The 21,533-nt window shown below is 47.1% G+C and overlaps 2 protein-coding genes across 4 annotated transcripts in view; one reads left to right on the forward strand and one right to left on the reverse strand.

Moving 5' to 3' along the window:
* Positions 1–845: 845 nt before the first annotated feature.
* On the reverse strand, positions 846–14,140 carry gpsm2 (G protein signaling modulator 2). 3 transcript variants are annotated; one of them, XM_084481335.1, is made up of 15 exons: positions 13,960–14,140; positions 13,580–13,618; positions 11,412–11,767; positions 8,596–8,817; positions 8,135–8,270; positions 7,796–7,935; positions 7,556–7,679; positions 7,314–7,429; positions 6,765–6,920; positions 5,120–5,228; positions 4,243–4,372; positions 4,034–4,113; positions 3,440–3,619; positions 2,675–3,019; positions 846–1,807 (listed from the first exon to the last, which is right to left on the reverse strand). In XM_084481335.1, the coding sequence occupies exons 3-15, from the start codon at positions 11,474–11,476 to the stop codon at positions 1,625–1,627; spliced, it is 1,986 nt and encodes a 661-aa protein (XP_084337461.1). In that variant the 5' UTR covers positions 11,477–11,767; positions 13,580–13,618; positions 13,960–14,140; the 3' UTR covers positions 846–1,624. The 3 variants fall into 3 exon arrangements, with proteins under 3 accessions (XP_084337461.1, XP_084337462.1, XP_084337463.1); XM_084481336.1 differs by lacking the exon at positions 11,412–11,767; XM_084481337.1 differs by lacking the exons at positions 11,412–11,767; positions 13,580–13,618; positions 13,960–14,140 and adding an exon at positions 9,248–9,482.
* Positions 14,141–14,626: 486 nt separating this feature from the next.
* LOC311361214 (uncharacterized protein) overlaps positions 14,627–21,533 on the forward strand; it is a gene marked incomplete at both ends in the record, with an annotated part of 11,253 nt that continues 4,346 nt past the window's right edge. Inside the window, 10 exons of the mRNA XM_084481416.1 lie at positions 14,627–14,674; positions 15,211–15,427; positions 16,208–17,484; positions 17,656–17,730; positions 17,866–17,971; positions 18,334–18,479; positions 18,586–18,651; positions 18,891–19,024; positions 19,313–19,454; positions 19,902–19,995. Coding sequence (XP_084337542.1) covers positions 14,627–14,674; positions 15,211–15,427; positions 16,208–17,484; positions 17,656–17,730; positions 17,866–17,971; positions 18,334–18,479; positions 18,586–18,651; positions 18,891–19,024; positions 19,313–19,454; positions 19,902–19,995 — 2,305 coding nt within the window. The remainder of the gene's footprint in view (positions 14,675–15,210; positions 15,428–16,207; positions 17,485–17,655; positions 17,731–17,865; positions 17,972–18,333; positions 18,480–18,585; positions 18,652–18,890; positions 19,025–19,312; positions 19,455–19,901; positions 19,996–21,533) is intronic.

Raw genomic sequence — 21,533 nt, forward strand, 5'->3', positions numbered from 1 at the left:
GGCGGGGCTGTGAATGTACATTTCAATGCATCTATACATCAGGCGTACTGATGTGTAAAGTTATACTATAGCCTAACTATACGTCATTCACTCTACCTTCAACCTTCTCATGTATAGTGTAACCGTTCTTATTCTATAGAGCTCAGCGTTGTACATAGTGGGATGACCTTGTATAAACTAGCTTGATGTAAATGTAAAAAAAAACAGCGTTTCGCTCGAAAGCTGTTACATTGTCTTGAAATCGCTTGCAATTAGTTTTTGTTTTCTAACATATGGCTCCAAAGGGAATTACAAATATGCTTTGTTGTTTATTTGTGCATCCTGTGGTTGGGTGCAGGATTAACATCGTACAGGTGGTCTAATGCTGTGTGAGGGCGATCAGGATTCAGTAGGTCGGAGTCCTTTGCCGTGGAAAAAGGGGTCGTTATATGCACATTGAAATCTTAAAACGCACGCAGTTGTTTTTATGTTCATTTCAATGCCAGTATTGTATGTTTGCACATTTTCTTTGGGATTTTTGTTACTAATTGACCCTTCTAGTTGATTCATATCTAAAGCTTTTTAAATTATTGTTCACGTACCGTGTCTCCGTTGGACTAAAAAGTGGCCAAACTAACGCAGAGGTGTATTTATTTCACTGCCTCTTCATGTGAACTGATGGTTCTATGAAATGAACGCAGCCCATTTTCTATGTGTTTCATTATGTGATTAAGTTAATGCTACTTCATTGAAGTGTAAATGACTGGTTTATCAATGGAATAAAAAGGTATTTCACACTTCAGATGCTAAAAACATCTTCTCCACCCTCTGTTCACAATAAAAAGACAAGACAATACCCCTTCTCTAAAGAGTTGAGGCTTTATTCCTCTGATCAACAAAAAAACTAGTGTTACAAAACATCACAATCTGTACATAGGTTAAAAGTTATTCTGATATTTTTTATATTAGGAGACGGTGTGTCTGAAATGGTCCAATTCCCTGACCGAGACAACGCCTTCATTAGACCAATACTCGACATACACACAATTATTAAAAAAAATACACGGAAAGTGTGCTGTACCTTTCTGGTGTCATTTCATGGACCTTAAATCGCAAATAACGCTACATGATGTTTAAAAAGAAAAGGTAGAAAGTGGTAGGACGGCATTGGAAATGCTTTTTTTTTTTTTTTTTTTTACAAAAGCTAGAATAAATACATCCCATCTGAAGGTGAGCATCTAAAGACACGCGGGTTAAAAACGTGAAATTAAAAGGATTACATTATCAAAAAAAAAAAATCAGGTGTAAAAATAAAAAGCCGTCTCTGACTGCAGTGATAATTTGCTCCGTTATGATCCGTGCGCAAGAAGTGCAAATCCAGTTCTAAGTGAAACACAATTACCCAGAAAGCACCAGGCGGGAGAGGCCCCCCCCCCCAAGGGAGTCCTCTACCTCACCCAACCCCCCCCCGCCCCTCATATGATACATATAGCTGGCAGTGCTGAGTACTGTCCCCTAAGGACAATGATGTAGAGAACCACGTATTGAGACAGTCCAATACGTGCTGTCCCCCGCTCCTCGTCATCCACGGGCCCCGAGGGCCCCCCCCCCCCCACAGACTGGGGGGGGCGGCGGCGGCGGTGCCTCAGTGCGGGGCCCCCGGCCGGGCGGCGGCGGGGCCCCCCGCCGAGGGCAGGGTGACCCGCTGCTCGTCCATGCGCTTGGCCTGTGAGCGCATGATGAGGCTGAAGAAGTCCTCGTCGGGAACGGTGGGGCCGCGGGCCGGCGGCGGGGGAGGGGCGCAGCGCTGGTCGTCCAGGCGGGAGCCCTTGAGGGGGGGAGGGGGAAGGAGGCAGGTTGTGAGCATACAGGCCTCGGGACTTAAGGGGCTTAAACATCATGTGGAAACACAAGGGCCCAGGGCCGACCCAGAGGTGGGTCCTGCATTATGGCGAGGCAGTGTTGGTGTCATGGTACCTAAATACAACAGCACTTTGTCCGTATGGAAAATAGGTTTGCAAATGACTACAGAATTTGGTTATTTAAAGTCCTTACTAACCTTTGATTGATAGAGGAGAGGAGGCTACAGCGACTACTTTGAGTAACGGAAACTGTTCTCACGGTTACATCAGGGACAATTATATTTTTGAATACCTTTTTGAATCCATTGTTAATGTGGTTTAAGACATATGTCATGGCAAAAAGTCCCAGAATTACTTGCATAGAAAATAAATGTATTCACATTTTCGAATCAGTTCAAATGGGCGCTTATTAACCCGAGAGGTGAGGTTTCTCCTCATGAAATGCAGATCCAAATCGCGTAATGTAAGCAGACTTGTCCTTTGCACACCTTTTTCAGAATGAGGCAACGTGGTTTGAAAACGCTCACTTATGCCATTATTGCTTTCATATTACTGGTTTAGCAATCGTGTGCAGAGTCCAAAGCAATCCCACTTCATAGTTGTCACGATAAAACAACAAATGACATTTTTAAAACATGTCAAAAATCGTATTTAAAGACTTTTGAAGAATTCTAAAGGCCAAGCGGAGGCCCTGGTTTTGGAAACACCACAACAACTAAAGCCAATCCTAGACACACACACAAAACCACAGCACACCGACCAAAGAACAACCCATAACCACAAGCCCCCCCCCCCCCCCCCCTCCCCTCCCCTCCCCCCCCCACCCCCGTTACCTGGCACTTGACGAGCATGTCGAAGAAGTTGTCGTCGGGCTCTGCGTTGTCGGCGTTGGCCATCAGGTGGCTGAGCACCGCCTGGTTGCCGTTCTGCTGGTGCAGCCTGAGGCCCGGCAGGCCGGCCCCTCCCCCCGCCCCCCCCGGCCCCGCCGCCGCCGCCGCCGTGGACTCCGACCCGGAGGAGGAGGAGCCCCTGCTGGGGGGCGGCTCCGGGCCACTGATGGACGACAGGCGGCTGCCCTTGTCCTGGACGGAGCAGCGCTGGTCGTCCATGCGGTTGCTCTGGAAGCGGCTGAGCAGGTCGAAGAAGCCCTCGTCCCCCAGCGACTCGGGGCTGGGCCGCTGGAGGACACACACGCAAGAGAAGAAGAAGAAGAAGAGAACATGAAACATGGAACCCAGGGATCCTAGCCTGGGAATCCAGAGCCACGTCTAGAAAGCTTGTAGGGTCCGGCAACGAGGGATGAAAACGGCCCCGACTCGAGGGGCGGCACCAAGCGTGCGTTTGAAAATATCACTGCACTGCAATTGGATAACACTACGACCAATCAGACGACTACAAGGGGGGGGGACGTATCCAGACCAGCCGAGCTAACCAATAGATACGACTCTTGCCGTATCCGGTCTGTAAAACAGCAACGCTTTTGGCCCCGCCTATATCAGATACACCGACGTGATTGGTTTGTCTGGCGGTGAATGAGCTGCGTGCTGCGCGGCTTAAGCAGCCCCCCCCCCCGTATCGGTATGGACGGCCTCCTTTACCTTCTGCGGGCCCGGGGCGGCCGTCTGGCTGGTGTCCAGGGTGTTGCTGGTGTCCTGGAGGACCTTAGTGGGCTTGTGCTTCTTGCCGCGCAGCCGGCCGACGAAGAAGAGCTTGGAGGAGGTCTTGGCCAGGCTGGGCTTGGACTGCTTGGTCAGGATGTCGCTGCTCCACTTCTGACCCTGGGGGACGGGAGGAGGAGAGCCAGGTTAGTGGGGGGGGGGGGCGTGGTTACAGTGAGGAGATGAACAAGGTGACCAGGATAGTGCTGGTAACAGTCACTGTTTTGTTGTGTGTGTGTGTGTGTGTGTGTGTGTGTGTGTGTGTGTGTGTGTGTGTGTGTGTGTGTGTGTGTGTGTGTGTGTGTGTCAAAGTGTTTTGAGTGTGTGTGTGTGTGTGTGTGTGTGTGTCAAAGTGTTTTGAGTGTGAGTGTGTGTGTGTGTGTGTGTGTCAAAGTCTGTGTCAAAGTGTGTGTGTGCGTGTGCGCACGCGTCAAAGTCTGTGTCAAAGTGTGCGTGCATGCGTGCGTGCGTGCGTGCGTGCATATGTGTATGTGTATGTGTGTGTGCGTGCGTGCGCGCGTGCGTGCGTCTTACGTTCAGCTTGGTGTCCGGCGTGAGCTTCATCAGCTCCAGGTTCTCCATGCTGTGTCTCCGGCCCGTCCGCGGCCTGGCTCCTGCAGACAGACAGACAGACACACACACAGGACAAGCTCCGTCAGCCCACCTGAGTCCTCCCCCCTTTCGGTCCTTCACTCTACGTTAGAAACAAGCCGCCGTTGTTGTGTCGTGTGTCGTGTGCGTACCGTTGAGCGCGTGCTCCGTCTCCCTGCTGTCCGACAGCGTGGAGCTGTTGGTGCTGTAGCTCAGCCCCAGCACCGTCTGCAGGTCCGACACGTTCATGCGGGCGGTCAGCTCGCCGCTTCGGTCCCCGGTCTGGAAGACCAAGGCAAGGCGAGGCAAGGCAAGGCAACTTTATTTATATAGCACTTTTCATACACAGGGCAGACTCAAAGTGCTTCACATATAAACATTGTCATACAATAAAATAAAATAATAGATAAGTAAAAAGTAAAATAGATAGAAAATAAAGGCAAAGTAAAAAAAAAAACATTTTAGAAAGGCAGAGTTAATAAAAATGCATTTTAGAAAGTGAGAAAATAAAGGCAAAGTTACTAATAAAATAAAAAAATAGAAGCATTGTAGATTTAAGATTTAGCAGAAAGCTAAAGCAAACATAAAAGTCTTCAGTCTTGTTTTAAAAGCTGTCAGAGTTGGGGCAAGTCTTAAATCCTCAGGGAGTTTATTCCAGCTATTACGAAGTTCAGGGATTGACTCAATTAGATACAATTACATTGATTGATGTATGATACGTTGTTTTATATGGAGGAAAATGAGTGATGCTAAAGAGGATACGATATTAAACATAATGGAGATTGAAGACGTCTTCTGCAACAATACGACCAATGCTGGATGCTCCACACACTTGAAATATAAACATTTGGAGAATTATATGATTCTTATTCTCAAAATAACTTTTTATAGAGTGAATATATTTTGTTTCACGCACTTAAAAATGGAGCCACTAGGACTAGCTTAATGCTGCAGCGGTTCTGTTTCGTGTGTGTTGTGTGTGTTGTGTGTGTTGTGTGTGTTGTGTGTGTAGTGTGTCCATGCTTGTACCTCTTTGGAGATCTCCAGGTGTTTCTCTGCAAAGTGCATGGCCTGGTCGTGGTTGCCCAGCGCGGTGTGGGCGTTGCCCAGGCTCCAGCACGCTCGCCCCTCCCCGATCCTGCAGGCCATACCAGAGAACATTGCCATGGAGAGGTCATACTGACCAACATTCCTCCGTTTAATGTTAAAACTTTTCCCGTTTCAATGTCGTCTTAAGAGCGCAGGTGAACCCCTGTTTCAGCACCAAAACGGGTTTTGGGCTGACTGTTCTAGGAAGGAGGGGGGGGGGGGCTTGTTATCCCCATGGTTACGACCAACGCCAACCGCGTGCAACATTTTTTCCATGAAGTACCGTCGTTGTGAGAGTCTTTATTTGAAGTGTGGCCCACACAGTAGTGTTATACTACAAGTGTCCAAGTTTCCGTTTCTTGGAGCCATCAAATTTACAGACTAACCCAAACTGGGCTCCACGTATCCACACAAACCGTGGCGCTATACTATGTATCCCAGAAGCATAACACTCTATCAGACAGGGACATCAACATCCACTGCGGGCCAGACGGAGCTCCACTTATCCACACACATACCTCGCTGCAATGTTCTCAAACAGAGGGAACTTGTTCGCAAAGGCAACAATAAAGCCTTGTTGTGGTAGACACCCCTCTTTGTCTGGGACCATTGTCCATAAGGAGACGGACTAAAAGCTAACCCTATTGTCCACTGGGTAAGCAATACAGCAATGGTCTCTATCCCAGTTAAAGGTACAATGTGTAAGATTGACACCAAGCATTTAAAACGGGTATTGCAGCGCAAATTCACAATATGGCAGAGTGTTGTCTCCGCCTACCCCCCTCATCCTGATTATTGTTTGCAATTGACTTATTGACTTATAAACCAGTAAACACCAGCTCATGTGGCCTCTGTTGTGAAATCCTTCTGGACTCTGAGCGGTCTCCCATCTTTCTACTACAAGATGTGCTCGTGTTGGAGCGCGGCTCTGGTCGTGGAGCTTTTTGCGGAAGAGGACGTGGCTTTTTTTTTAGGTCGGGTAGAATCTCGTACAATCTCAGTTGATCCAGTTTGTTCGCTTGCTTCCATGGCTACGGCACGCTGTGTTTCTGTGCCAATTGTCTCCCGGAACACAGATTTCAGAGGATAACACAGTGGCTGTTGCATTGTTGTCAGCGATGCCAGTATTTGACTAGGCGGTTTCCTTAATCTCTATGGAAATGTCAGGGCCATTTTGTGATTTAGTGAAGTCCCTATTTCGCATTTTGTACCACTAAGTGACCACCAGCGTGTCCTGATAGGAGGTAGCCATGAGCAGAATCAGAATCCTTTTATTTGTCATTGCACAGTGCGTGCGTGCGTGCGTGTGCGTGTGTGTGTGTGTGTGTGTGTGTGTGTGTGTGTGTGTGTGTGTGTGTGTGTGTGTGTGTGTGTGTGTGTGTGTGTGTGTGTGTGTGTGTGTGTGTGTGTGTGTGTGTGTGTGTGCGCGCGCGTGCGTGCGTGCGTGCGTGCGTGCGTGCGTGCGTGTGCGTGTTCAGCAGTGGTTCCTCCTGTGTTTGTTGTATTTTCTACCTCAAGTCAAGCATCCCAGGAATGTGTTTAAAAGAACAAAAAGAGTAAAAGGTAACAGAGAGTGCGTGCGTACCTGTCATTGAGGTCCTGGGCTATGATCAGGTGTTTGAGGTGGTAGTCGATGGCCCTCTCGTAGTCCTGCAGGAGCGTGTAGGTGTTGCCCAGGCTGTAGCAGGCCTGGGCCTCCACCGCCCGGTCCTTCAGCTGCCTGGCCAGCTGCAGAGTCCTCCTGCGGGGGGGACACACACAAAGCAACACAGCCTTGGTTCCCTCCCGTCTCTCTCACTCTCTCGTTTATATGATCCTTAACCAAACAGCTCCGAGGTCACAGGGACGGCAAACAGGGGATTCTCTTTTATACATCAAACGCTCTTCTGACCAAAGTTGTACCGAGTCCTTTCTAATACAAAGTGATGATATAATGATGTGATTCTTTTATGTTGTTAACAAACGTTTTCATTCATCCATCGGTTTGCTGGGAGACACTGCAGATAATCCTCTTTAGTCTTTATGAGATGCATGCATGAGTCAGGAAAAGTAGACCACAAAAAATAAAGTATTTGCAAACTGCATTCCCTTGTTAACGATGTGCCCTTGCTTTGGTCCTGAACGGTAGGCTTACTTGTAGTGCTCAGAGGCCACTTCAAACTCCCCCAGGAAGATGAAGGCGTTCCCCAGGTTGCAGTATGCCCGTCTCTCTGCCGAGCGGTCGCCAAACTCCTTGGCGATGAGTAGGCGCTAAGAGGTGCGAGGAAAACAACACAACACTATGTATAATCGCATAATCACGCTTCTTGCGTCTTTCAAAAATATGGAAGAAGCCAAAACACAAATAAAATGGGTTTCAGCGTCACACGACAATACCTGTTCGTGGGAGGACACGGCGCTGCGAAAGTTCCCCAGGAGGTATTGCGTGTTGCCGAGGTTACCGTAGGTCCTTCCCTGCGCGGCCCTGTCTCCGAGCTCCTTCACGATGGCCAGGTTGGCCCTGGAGAGCAACCAAGTCAGACGGGTCAGTCTAGTATTTCGGGCAGGCTGGTCTGAGATCAGATCAGATAAAGCGAGATAAGGAGCCGCCGCCGGCCCGGGAGCGCTCCGACTCACTCGTAGTATTCCGCCGCCCGCCGGAGGGCCGTCATGACCTCCTCGGGGAAGTCCCCCGGCTCCGCGCCGCTCCAGCAGATGCTCTTCCCTTTGGCGTGGTACACGTTCCCAAAGTTATAGAGGGCCCTCGCCTGGCCCACCTAACGCACACAAACGGACACAGACATGGACACAGACACAGACACAGACACAGACACAGACACAGAGGACAGAGCGATGTCAAACGCACGATGCAAGCGACACACAGACCCACGCATCAGCAGGGTTGACACGGTGGTGGACACAAGCCGTGGGCGTCTCCACGCAACTCCACGTCATCATCCGGTGTGTCCGCCTCACCTTGTCGCCGATGTCCCTGGAGATGTCCAGGTGCCGCTGGCAGCAGATCACCGCCTCGTCGAACCGCCCCAGCACCTTCAAGGTGTTGCCCAGGTTCCCGCTGGCCTTGGCCTCGCCCATCAGGTCACCGATGGTCCTAGACAGGGGGGGGGGGGGGGGGGGGGGGGATTGGTTAGCCACGTTGTCACGTTGTGAGGCAGGAGCTGGAGACGAGCGTGGGGGGGTTTGGGTGGGTTTGCTGAGACTGGATGAGACCAGCAGCGGGATCATGGAGACGGGGGAATCAGACATCTGACTGCGGGAATAAATCTAAATAAATCACACCGTTGATTTTCTGACTCGTCACACACACAATGTCACCAAGGTGAAAGATCTTGGAAATGGCATGAAGGGCCCAAAAATATGTTTCTCAAGATACGCGTCTGTTCATTTTCTCCACAATCCCCTGATCTGGCTCTCACCTGGTCAGCGTGAGGTCGTGGTGGTGGAACTCCAGGGCCTTGGCGTAGTCGTGCAGGTGGAAGTAGGCGTTGCCCAGCTGGCTGTAGATGGCGCTCAGCACCTGCAGGTCCTCCGTGCCCACCTGGATGGCCGCCTCGAAGAAGGACACGCCGGCCCGGTAGTCCCCCACCTTGCAGAGCCTCTCCCCCTCCAGGGCCAGCTCCAGGCAGGACGCCTCCATCCTAGCCCCGGCACGGACCACAGCGCTCTTAACACACTAGTGATTGGCCAATTTATCGTCCCGATGATCTTATCGGCCGATATTTGCATTTTTTTCTTACGTGTATCGGAAATTGGCCGATACACGCAGCTGTTTTTTTTTCCCCCTGGCATGATTTACAGACAGTTCAATAAATGTTGCTTTTTTAAATTGAGATTTGTAACATTTGTTATCATCATTGTGTCATTTTTAGGATGTAAATTGAGGGAGCAAAATCAGTATCGGCTCTAAATATCTGCTCAAGATACCTATAACTAAAAAAATCCATATCGGTCAATCCCTAGTTAACACACTGCGTCTCTGCGCCCCTAAACCTCTCGCTGTTATATCCTGAGAACCAAAGCCATTACGTGAATACTTAGACAAAAGTACAGCTACAATTTATACTGTACCTGTTCAACCTTGGTTAAGAAGTTAAAGTGCCTTTACACAATCACACACACAGACACACACACACACACACACACACAGCCCTAAGTGGACATGTTCCCAGTGCAGAAATTGGTCCTCATGTTCTTATAGTCCCACTGGAGAGGCAGCAGCCCATCTGGCACCACACACCATATGGAAAACTCAGGTACTCAGGAAGCGAGGGCTCACTCGCTGGTCGAGGGAAAATGGAAAAGGGTACTCGTGCTGCGTGGACAACAAGCACTGAAGGGAAGGGGGAGGAGGGGGAAACAGACAAGGGGGGAAAACTCCACCCACAGTCCACCACCAGAGCCCCTCTTCCAAGGAAAGGCGTTTGGCACGGAGCGCTGTTCAGCCACTTCCTCCTCGACTACACAGAACAATGGCCCAGGTTGAGCGTGGGCCTTGTTTGTTATGGTAGAAGCAGTCCTTTCCTGTCGCCATTGGTCAATATCACGTGTATACAACATTGTGTCTGCCTGGGAACTCAAAAGTATGGAGGCAAATGGTACAGCACACCGTTCTCTGTGTCACGGCCACAAAAGACGACATTTCTGTGCACAGAAACCCTTTCGGAACAAAGTGTGGACTGACTGTGGAGCCAGGCAACCAAAAAGGGGGGTGTTGAGAATAGGAGGATTATCTGATTAATGGCAGATTACAGAGCATGTTTCTACAACCGCTGCAGTCGTGCAGCAAACATTTGGTTTTGCCAAGGCCCACCCAAAACTTCATAAACAAGATTGGCTTTGCACAGCCTCATTCAGTTTGTTGACTTCCAAGGCTCCTGTTTGTTCCCACTCAAGGCTTTGAACTCAGGAAGAACACCAGGACTTCCTGGATCATAAAAGGCTCATCGGGGCTACTCAACAAAACGCTCATCGATGGTGTGCTGCTGAAATTACACAGATGCCCACCGCTAACCTTAAGAACTAAAGTAGCTTGTTCCGTTCAATCGTGCCTCCAACCCAGCAAGGCAGGGTAGTGCAGGCAATGTGTAAACATCTGCTTTACACCTTTAATTTGCCTATAATCGTACTATTCCAGGATAATAACGGTCGTTTCTGCAAATTCTGCCCTACCTGATTGTTTTCCATCCCTTATAAAAACAGCCGCAGCAGCCGTGCATGGCACATGGCAGAGGCATCTAAATAGGTTTCCACCAGGGGAAAAACTCCAGGCAGCCCTTTCTATTTCTTCTTTGTCTCTGAGGCATGAAGAGATTGAATTCAGATCCTTAGCCTATACACCATTTTAACACAGCACTGAATTATTTACTGAACCTAGGTTAAGGGAGATCAAGTATTTGAAGAATCTATGTCAGCAGACTTGGGGGGGGAGCACACACCCTTCAAGGTGAAGCCAATGCTATCAGCGTGGTATTAACCTAGAGCATCTAGGTACCTCCCCGATCAGCGATTGTACAGCTAATCCACTTTTCTTTCGTTCCAGTCCCCTCTCTCTCTCTATTATCTTTATTTGGAACCTGGGTCACCTGAGATTAGTATGAGAGAAGAGACGGGACAACTTTCAGATTACACTCGTGGCCATTGATAAGCAGCTTTATTAGGACATTCAAGCTGGCGGTAGACAGTACATATGTTGTTCCAATAGAATTGATCGTAGCCCTCAGCAAACAGGTGTCCCTTCCAGGTCCATTCACAGTGGCAAAACAAAGCAAGAGGTAATGAATGTTTCAGCGGGCCTGTTTAACTATTGATGTTTACTGGAGCGGTCCCTCCGGTGTCTGAAAGGTCTCCACTGCTCTAAGAGTCTCCGTACCTGGACAGGTGGGGACAGCTGGCTCACGTCTGTTTAAACACAGCACCCTGCCTTTAGTCAACAAGCTAACTCCTTACTTAGGAAAAGACGTGCTTGGTCACGCAGGGCGTTAGTCTAATTTAACACGGAGCTTCAATCACCGACTCCAAATGACTGATAACAGCACTATTTGTCTCTTGACTAGGCCACTCAAGATGAAAGAGTATGACCTACACATGGGCAGCCGGTGTTATGAGGCTGGTAATAACACGGGTCTTTGCCTTAATGCGCCAACATTTAATTCATCAATAGTCCCACATGAAAACAACCTAGACAAGACTAGCACTCTGTACCTGTATTAGTCGAGAGAGGACGGATGCCTACCTGTAGCGGATATGAAAGGACTGGTCCTCGCCTTGGACGCTAAGCATAGAGCCTTTTTCATCCATTGTAGTGCATACTATGAGGGGAAAATCCCAGTTTGTTCCAGTAAAAATTGTTGGACGCGGAAAAAAGAAACGTTCCCTATTCGGAATAGGGCGAGGACGGTAGAGCCATATTCACATGAGCTCCTTGATGAAGGGTTGATGTAGTTGAAGAGAGCTAGAGCGAGGGGGGGCTGAAGCCTCCATGAGTATTAAAAAGAGTCTCCAGAGTCCAGAGAGTGTTCTGTCCATACTAGGTTCATTCACTGCGTGTGTGCGTGTGTCGCCGTTCGGCCGTCTCCTCTCTGCGGCCCTCTGTGAAGAGAACACAAGATGCTGTGTGTAAATCCTCATTCTGGCCACGCCGCGCCATGGCAACCCCAACCAAACAGCAGCATGCTGAAGCAGGGCAGGGCGAGGGCAGGAGAAAGGGAGAGAGAGGAGGTGGACAGAATAGATTGGTGGGAGGGGGCAAATCGCAGGCAACCTGTCAACGGAGATCATCCCGGTTCAGGGGCGTGTACTGTACACGCTGTAGACACTGGATGAGGAGCACGTGCCTGTGGATACGGCATGAGCATGCACAAATACATGGGCTTAGGCTGAAGCTCTGACAGTGAGAAATAAAAGAAAAGCAATGGCGTTGCTTGGTTTACAACAGAAAATATGTTTGGTGTTGAATATTGATTAAGTTTGCAGAAAGTCCTCGAAGTTATAGTTTGGGAGAAACTATAGTACACCGTAATGAGTGTAAAGCAAAGAGTAAGCTCCCAAGCAGCACACCTCCAAGAAGGGTTGGAGTCCACCATTACCTCATTCATGTATGAGGTCATACCAAACCCAGCCCTCTTGCTCTCCAAGTTCACCAAACAAAGCAGCAAAGAAAATCTCAGAGCAGGAGCACAGTTGGAGTGGCCTGCTTGAGAAAGCTAGCAATACAAAGAAAGGGTCAGAAGCTATTGCAAAAATAAGACAGAATTTATTTAGGGCATAACTTGATTCACTGAACTGGTGATTATATTAGCTATGATGAGTCATTCGGCACAATAATTATGTTGCACACAACCATGTTTTCTCATCCTAGTCTTGGGTGGTCATTTTACTGCATAACCATTCAAACAAATGTTCAAATACACAACATGTGGGATTATGCTAGACAAAGTAAATCAGAGGCGGATTGTGCATATCATATTACTTTCTCATTTGATTACTAATCAGAGGCTATTTTGACTACGCCTCTTTAAGAAGATTGCAAATCTAGGGCCTAACATCTGGTTCTCATTATTCCCAAAATCTAACTATGGATCATAAGCTGTCAATGTTAAGCATGGGGTAACTGAGTCTGCACAGGAACCACACAAGATAAGCTGTGCAGACTGCATATATATATATATAGGCCTATATTCTCCATTCTTGAACCGAACAGGGAGATATATTTAGAAGCATTACAATGCATGAGATTGTGCAGTGATCCAGCACTACAAGTTGCGAATGACAAGTATGTGTTGGCCAAATGTTGCATTACTACAATTCTGCAAGAAGTGCATTTCTGCATACACTGACATGAGTTATGGTCATGTGTTGAACCACAACCCACTTCTGCAGTTTTTAGTAGTTTCCCATGCACTTCATATTCAGAATGGAAAAAACACTGCACAAACACTGTCTGCCTAGCCTGTTATACTGCTGCTCTTTGGATATGAATCATCGTAAGCTTAAAAAAACCCTGAGGCGTTGGTAGTCTGTCAAGTACATAACATATACATGGGGTCTGCTAATCCGCATTCAGCCAGTATTATGAGCCAAGTGTGTGGAAACAGCTGTAATCTGTAGTAGGCACATAGTAGTCGTGAAAGAGGACAAGGGAATCATGCCTCAAGCAATAGCCGATGAATCAACAGGTTAATAGTCTTTAATTCTTTATCCAGGCAATCCCATGAAAACACGAACAGGCAGGCAGGCCAATATGAATCACAATTGACCAGATTAAGTCTGTGTCTCCCAGAAATACACTTTAAGACCGCATGAGAGCCACAGCAAACGTGATGGAAACACCCAGTCGCATTACAGCAGTGAACCCGCACACCAGACACCGAAAACAACCATATGTTTGAGAGTACTACTCACCGATAACTTCTCAACACAGATGGGGGTAATCTGGAAAACCTAAAAGCGTGTGATAGACATAGAGCATACGTCAACGCAGGGCTGCATCAGTCAAAAAGGGCAATAAAGGACACTGAAACTAACATTCACGAATAACATCCTTTAGCTGCTGGATGAAGAAATATCTTCATCGTCAATGTTCGTACATTATGGATCCTGCAACTTCAAGTCACGCTGATTGTAAGGGAGGCGCTGGAGCTGACAGCCAGCTCCCTGCAGCCTGAAGCGATTTCATCTGAGTTAGTTAAACTGCGGCAGAGACGGCTCACACAAGATAGTAAAAAGTGATTTAACACAGAATACCGCACACGTTGTGGTTAGCCTGTTAGCTGTTGACTTACGTTAGGCGATCCAGTTCGAACAATGGTAGGTACTTCTTTTACTTTGGAAATAAAGATCCTCCTACAGCTTAAAAGACCGCAAAAGCAACACGAAATAACACATTTTATGAGTTTCCATAACGAAGTACATTTAATCCATACTTTTCCTACTTAATGTAACTATCGTTTAACTTCGACGGGATAAAACAAAAAAAGAGAGTACTCGTTGTTTTCAGCCAGCTGGCCAATCGGAACGTCCCATTCAAAGATAGCCACGCCCACCCAACAGTTGCGCGACCAATAGATTTAAATAGAGTGGGAGCGTGACGCGTTGTCGTAGTTCAGCTGTCAAGCTGAGTGAACCGAGAAGTTTACTCTGTAGCACACAAACATAAACTATAATGAACTGTTCATGTAGCCGAAGCATCACATAATAATACAAAATTATTTGCAAGCAACAATTTTAGTCGGGGATGTATAGAGTTGTGTGTTTAGTGGAGACATCTGAGCAGGGTTACTGGAACTTAATAGCTGTTATTTATTTATTTATTTTTACAATAAAGCGTCTGTAAAATAAAAATAAAAAATAAAAAGTACATAAAATAGGCTACCTTTGCCACTTTACAAAACCTTCTTTAGCAGACGGCCAGTAATCGGAGGAGGCTTGAAAGATGTTACCAAGCAACCCATGGACTACTCCTGTCCGCCGCCGGCCCAGGACCAGCAGCGCTTCAGGGTAACTACATTATTAATAAGACACGGAACCGCCTGCTCCTGGACAAGAGTCGTCCCGTACAGACATCGTGTAATAGCAGAATTATGTCAGCAGCAAGTGCTTGGTTGCGGATCCAAAACAGCCAACATCGACGCAACGTGTGTGAGTCTGATATCGGAAAACTGACCGGCAGTTTCATTACACAAGGTAAGCCTATTACACCACCATGTGTTATCACTCTGTAAATTGTTGCAGATTGTTGCATGCCTTTAAATGTTTGCCGCAGAAAAATCGCTTGAGTAAGATTTAGTTACACATATAGGGTACACACACGTTCACATCAACCAACCTCACAGAATGACACCCAGAGATGTCATTTATTTGTACAAGGTATAACTCTGTTATTGACCATTCCATCAATATCCCAAACAACCTGCATGTATACAAACTACATTTATATATTATCAACATTTAAATCCATGTTTAATAAATAACTTATTTTGTATATTGTTTGAATATCTGGAAACCCTTCATTCCCTTTCGCTTCCCCCTCCCAGCGCAGAAGTTTCACAGAGAGAATTATGGAAGACTCTGATGAGGACATATCTTCCCAACCGCCTCGCACGGCGGTCCTGTGGGAGAAAAGCTTTGAGCAGAGCATCTTTGTGGACCTGAGTGAGGATGAAAGTCTCCACTTCAGCGACCTGGAGAGTTCCTTTCCCGTGCGTCTCACCCAGGAGTCCGCTGGCTCCGAGACCAGCCTCCACCTCAGTGGTAAGGGACTCTCCTCGTCACAGATCAACATATCTCTGTGAACCTCCGTCTACCAAGTCAAGTCACGTTCAAGTCAAGTTCTTTTATTGTCAAATGCACAACATAACAGCAGTCATAGCTGGCAATGAAATGTTTGTGTTCCAAACTCTCCTTAACAATTCAATATTAAAAATAAAATAAATAAAAATGAGTATTAAGATAAAAGTAAAAAGAGTAACAAAGAAATAGTTTAAATAAACTAGAATATATATGAATGTACAGCATATATATATAAAACAATAATAATAAAGTGTCAATAAAGTGACTCAGTCAGCATCTGTAGGCTACAGTGTGCATTAGTGCAAAAATACCGCAATCCATCTACATACAGACTTGTATAGTCCACTTGTAAATGAACGGGAGTATACTACAGCTTGGGTTTTGTTTGATTTCATTTTCTATTCATACAGAACATTTTAATCCATACAATATATTTAATTATGACAATATCAGGATATATTCTGACATGCTGTCATTTTGATTCAGTCAAGCCTGCATGAACCAAACTCTGGGATGATGTTGTTGCATAAGAGACTTACTGTTTTTGCTGGATTATACATTATTTATTTAAACAATGAAGTTAACAAGGCCTGTACATTATACACTACATTATAGCACAGTGTGTATATTGTCCTCTGATAAGTCCCCTTTGAATGCAATTAAGCATGTACAGTAAGACACTTCAACCCCTGAATGGTGGATCATGGCATCAAGTGATCATATTGTTCCATCATCACACAGGGAACGCAGAGTTGTCAACCCTGGAGGACTCCTCGTCTTCAGAATGCAATGGTTCCAGCAGTAAGGATGCAGAGAATGTCCTCAAGGCCAGGAGCAACAACAACAGTATAAAGCAGGGGTCCCCTTCCAGACCCAGAAACATACAAGGTGAACCGCCATCCACCCAGGACGATGAAGACCTGGGGCAGAATACAAGCGACGAAGACCAAGAAGATTTGCCCTTTGATGGTGACTTGGGAAGCCCTTACTTTAACCACACGTCCAGCACTGGGAGCACCATGAGCTCTGAGGGACGGGAAACCCCACATGCAAGCCCTGAATTGAACGGGCCAGTAGACGGCAGGGAGAACCATGCTGCACCAAATCATTCTCTCACAGAGATGACCACTAAGGAACCAGAACTGGGGTCCCAAGAGCCTAGCGGTAAGCCAGCCAAGGACCACAGCAGTGCCTCCAAGCCAGCCAACGTGGCTGCTCCCACGTGCAGTAGTCCCGTTCTTGTCGCCCAACAACCAGACATCGCCCAGCTCTTGCTGAGACACTTCTCCAGGGAGGAGCTGTGCTGCTCGGGTAAGCTGATCGAAGCGGAAACCCTGCCAGAGGTGTCCCTCCTGGAGAGCACGGACGACACCCTGCTCAGCACGGCGCTGAAAAACAACCCAGCAGGGATTCCTAGGAAGCATAATCTAAGCGGGGGGAGCCCGACCGAGGATGATTATACTAATCATTTTTCACCCGAAGGGAGTTGCGACAGGACTGCCGATGACGGGAGTGATTCCGCTTCAGCAGACAGTTTGAAACATGATAATAGTGTGATGGAGGACCTCTCCTCTGCTACATGCTGCAACACATCAAACAGTAACCACTCTGAGCACCAGCGCGAGGATCTGCATCTAACGAGGAGGGAGACGAAAGTCGTGGAAAGCGACAGCGTTCCTCTGGTCCGTGCCCGCTCGTGCAGCGAGCTGAAATACGGCCAGGGTCAGGTCCACTACCCGCTGCCCGACTTCTCCAAGGTGGCTCCCAAGGTGAAGATCCCCAAAGCCCCCAGCGGCACCCCAAACACCACCAACACCAACACTACCACCACCACCACCCTCTCTAGGAGGCCCACGGCCCAGCCCCCCAGCACCATGCACAGAGCCCAGTCCTCCCCAGGCGTACTGGGGCTGGTCAGCCGGGTGCTGGAGGACTCCGCCCAGGCTCCGGAGAGGCCCTTTGTGTTCCCAGACCAGGAGGAGCACGCCACCACCCCAGGGATGGTGCATCATCTACAGGTGGGGGAGACACACCGCTGAACGAGTTTGGAACGAAGTTGTGAATTCACAGCATCTTGATGGAATTATTATGGTATAATTATTATGACGATGTTAGAATTGTTTATCTGCTTGTAATGTACTTTCACCGTCACTGCTTGTATAATTTTTACATTTTTATTATTCCCTCAGGCGGAATATGATAAACTGCTAACCAAATACGCAGAGGCAGAGAATCTGATCGATGAAATGAGGCTAGGAAACAAAGTAAGTACATCTTCTTTGTAGTTCTTTGTTATATAATTTAATATAATTCAATATAATTCAATATGTTCCCAAAGGTTACATGACCAAAGAAATTGTGTTCATTTTGTTTACAATTTAACACTACTCTGTTGACAGCCTCAGACACCTTCTGAAGATCCACTCAGGTTCGACAGTGTGGATTATCAGGGACTCCAAGGGAGCCATTTTGATTCCACCGTACCTCCTTTTTCTCCTCCAGCAGGTAAAGTTGTCTTTGGTGTCTTGACATTTGATATTATGACAGCGACACATCATGCAATGAAGTGCAACCGGCTTCCTTAGTTACAAGTGGGGTCAAGTTACAGTTCTACAGACACAGACATGTTTTAGGAGCACCTGCTGCAATTGCCTTGGGCGAAAGTTGGAATTATTGGCATGAAAAGAAATGTACGAGATGTTTATCATGCTGTGCAGATGTATCTGTACTCGGTGTGCCAGTTATCACATTAAACAATGTATGTTAAAATATGTATTATGTTTAAAACATTAATTTTAATATTAGCAACTTACTTGCATCGTCTTAGTGTTTTCTGTATTTTCTATTTATCTATTTTTTTGGTCTAGTACAATTTAGTGAGGAGCTTGTGCACAAGAGCACCACTGAGCCGCTGAATGAACAGTCGTCCATCCAGCCTAGTGAACAAGATCCTACTGATGGTGAAAGAATGACCAGTGAGCTACGAGACATTATCAGTGAATTCATGGAAAAGGTCAACATTTCAATTATATTTCAAAGTATAAATCAACATTCATACATCAATGCATTATTAGCAAGGTTCATTATCTAACACTACCAGAAATGAATCTTTGATTTAGGTGGAGGAATTCAAAGTGAGCCTTGACATTTCACCAGCCTTCATCAGCCTTGGAGATCAGCAAATGGTAAGCTCTGTTCTCAATCTTAATAATGGCCAAGCTACAGCAGCATTTACTCATACACAAGTGTCACAATAAAGTACTTTGTCACTGCATTTGTATGTTTTTTTCATTAGTTTGTGTGTCTCTGTGTGTCATTTATGATCTTTAACTACTGTATATTAAAAGTATACAGCGTAGCACTGGTTTATTTTGGTATTCTGGTTCATCTAGTTGTAAGTTGCGTGAACTGTAATGTGTCTCAGATGTTTAGGAGCATGATGGAGGCCCAGGATCAGCTGGAGAGGAAGTACATCAGCAATAAGGAGGAGCACAGGGCTCTGGAGATGCAGAACTACATCGGCCTCCGCAGGAACACCGGCACCTTTGACCCTGACAGGTCAGAGGTCATAGCAGAGCTCTGACCTTTGACCCTGACAGGTCAGAGGTCATAGCAGAGCTCTAACCTTTGACCCTGACAGGTCAGAGGTCATAGCAGAGCTCTAACCTTTGACCCTGACAGTCATAGCAGAGATCTTGTGTTGTATGTATGTTTTTTTAACACGGTCCCACCATTCTGGTTTCTGTGTGTGTGAGTGTGTCGTAACATGTGTGTTGTCAACATGTGCCGCCTATGTGTCACTGCTTGCACGCGCTACAGACCTGTGCTGCTCTGTGCTCTGTGCAGGCTTGTAGAGGGAGACATATTCAGGATAGGCATGCACTTGGAGGACATTAAAGAGACCATAGACAGAAATGTGTGCAGCCAGCTCTCCCCTCCCCACTCATCGTCCACACCCACATCCATGCCCCCTATGCCATCGCTGGGCGTGAATCCCAGTCATCCTCACCTTTCCCACCCCTCACTCCCTTCATTCCAGCATGAGGTAATGTACTCATTCACTCTCAGTCACTCATTCATGTCCTCACTTATACACTGAGAGAGGATGCTTTCTACTGCATGCACACTTTTCCCACCCTGGTGAACTGCAACATTGTTTACTACTACACAATATTTTTGGTTGTGTGGGTTATACAGGTGTTTCTGTGTGGCTTGTGTGTGTGTGTGTGTGTGTGTGTGTGTGTGTGTGTGTGTGTGTGTGTGTGTGTGTGTGTGTGTGTGTGTGCATAGGTGATGAGTGTGCATACGTGTGTACGTGCAGTGAGTGGGTGCATGGGTGCATGGGTGCATTTGTGCGTGTGTGTGCGTGTGCGTGCGTGTGTGTGCGCGCGTGCGTGCGTGCGTGTGAAGGCTCTGACCTGGTCTCATGTTGCAGCAGCCAGGTGCCTGGTTCCCTGCCTCGGCCAATGAGATGTGGGGAGCGGCAGAAGACGAGGAGGACGAGGAGGAGGAGGAAGAGGAGGAGGCCAGTGAGGACCAGGGAGACAGCGAGCTGAATCAAAGCAGAGAGCGCTCACCGACTCTCTCCTCAGAAGACCACTGCCCTCCTCCACAGTGCTCACTCACACATCCCCAGTAAGATCGACCAATATCAACCAACTGCATATCTGATTGTTACATCAATGTCACTATCATATTATGTATATTAATATTATGGTAAATTACATTATATTCAGGCTCTGAAATACTGTATGTCTTGCACCCTTAGTCATTGACAGGATTCATTAGGATTATTTAGTGAATCATTCTGTGTGTGTGTGTGTGTGTGTATGTGCGTGCACAAAATGCCCACACGCACACGCACACGCACACACACACGCACACAGACATTCTTGCACGTGTTTGTTCGTATCTAGTTAATAGGCCAGTCTGCCTTCCTATGGGGTGGGTACTGTTTCAGGTGCAGTCGGTGTAGAGTTCCCCAGGGCAGGCGGAATAACGAACTGTGGGTTAATTTGTCCTCTGTGTGTGTGTGTGTGTGTGTGTGTGTGTGTGTGTGTGTGTGTGTGTGTGTGTGTGTGTGTGTGTGTGTGTGTGTGTGTGCGTATGTGCGTCTCTGTGTTTTCAGTTTTCGGTCACAGGACTCTCTTGAGGGACTGGACTTCGCTGCTGCTGCTGCTGCTGCTGCTGACGATGAGGAGGAGCAGAGAGTGGAGAGGAGCCGCAGCTTCTCAGAAAGGAAGGTCTCCGAAAACGTCTCCTCCTCAAGACAAACACCTGACAGACAGACACCTGAAAGGTCAGTGTTGTTGTTGTTGTTGTTGTTGTTGTTTTGGTTGTTGTTTGGAGAGAGTCTGAATAGATAAAACTTGACATTTTTGACTGATTGTTGTTGATCCCTATTGAATAATGTATCTGCACTTACTTTCTATCGCACCGCAATCCAAGTGAGAGGGCATTCATTGCTGACCACAGTGTTGCTGTGGTCAATCTACAACAGGCCTAGAGAATAAATTAGGGCATATTCTCTGCCATGGTTTGGCTTAGTGTGTTATGTATTTCTCATTTCTTTTTTTTGAGTCGTGTGACAATGTCTACAGTAGCGGGAAAGTTTTGAGTAAACTTTGCTAAAATGGTATATAAATATAAAAATCTTGTTTAATGTATAGACGGAGAATATCATATAATATAAATGTTTGTTTGTTTGTCTTTATTTCAGTCTTTTCACCCAGGACAGTACCCTGAGCGCGGGCAGTGAGTGGGAGCTGGCCGATAGCAATGGCCTGGCTGCCAATGCCAGTCAAGCTGCTAATGAAAGCCTAGATGCTAGCTACAGCCTTGTTGCTATTGATAGCCTGGATGCTGGCGATAGCCTAGCTTCTAGTGATAGCCCGGCTGTAGAGCGTTTCTCCTCCTCCAATGCTTCAGAGACCCACAGCGGATGCCTATCACAGGTCAGTGGCTGCATAGGTTGGGTACAGTTCTTCCCACCTAAGTCAACAGCTTTTGTCTCTGATCATAATCAAAGTGGCAACCTTAGAGATCTCCAAAGATTTTCATTTATACA

This window comes from Micromesistius poutassou (assembly GCF_964030765.1).
Source record: "Micromesistius poutassou genome assembly, chromosome: 16".
Taxonomy (NCBI): Eukaryota; Metazoa; Chordata; class Actinopteri; order Gadiformes; family Gadidae; genus Micromesistius; species Micromesistius poutassou.

Coding starts and splice junctions, on each gene's coding strand:
- gpsm2 (XM_084481335.1), bottom strand. CDS start 11,476: ATGGATGAAAAAGGCTCTATGCTTAGCGTCCAAGGCGAGGACCAGTCC. Junction 8,271..8,595: donor CACGACCTCACGCTGACCAG/GTGAGAGCCAGA, acceptor CCCCCTGTCTAG/GACCATCGGTGACCTGATGG. Junction 6,921..7,313: donor GTGGCCTCTGAGCACTACAA/GTAAGCCTACCG, acceptor TCCCCCCCGCAG/GAGGACTCTGCAGCTGGCCA.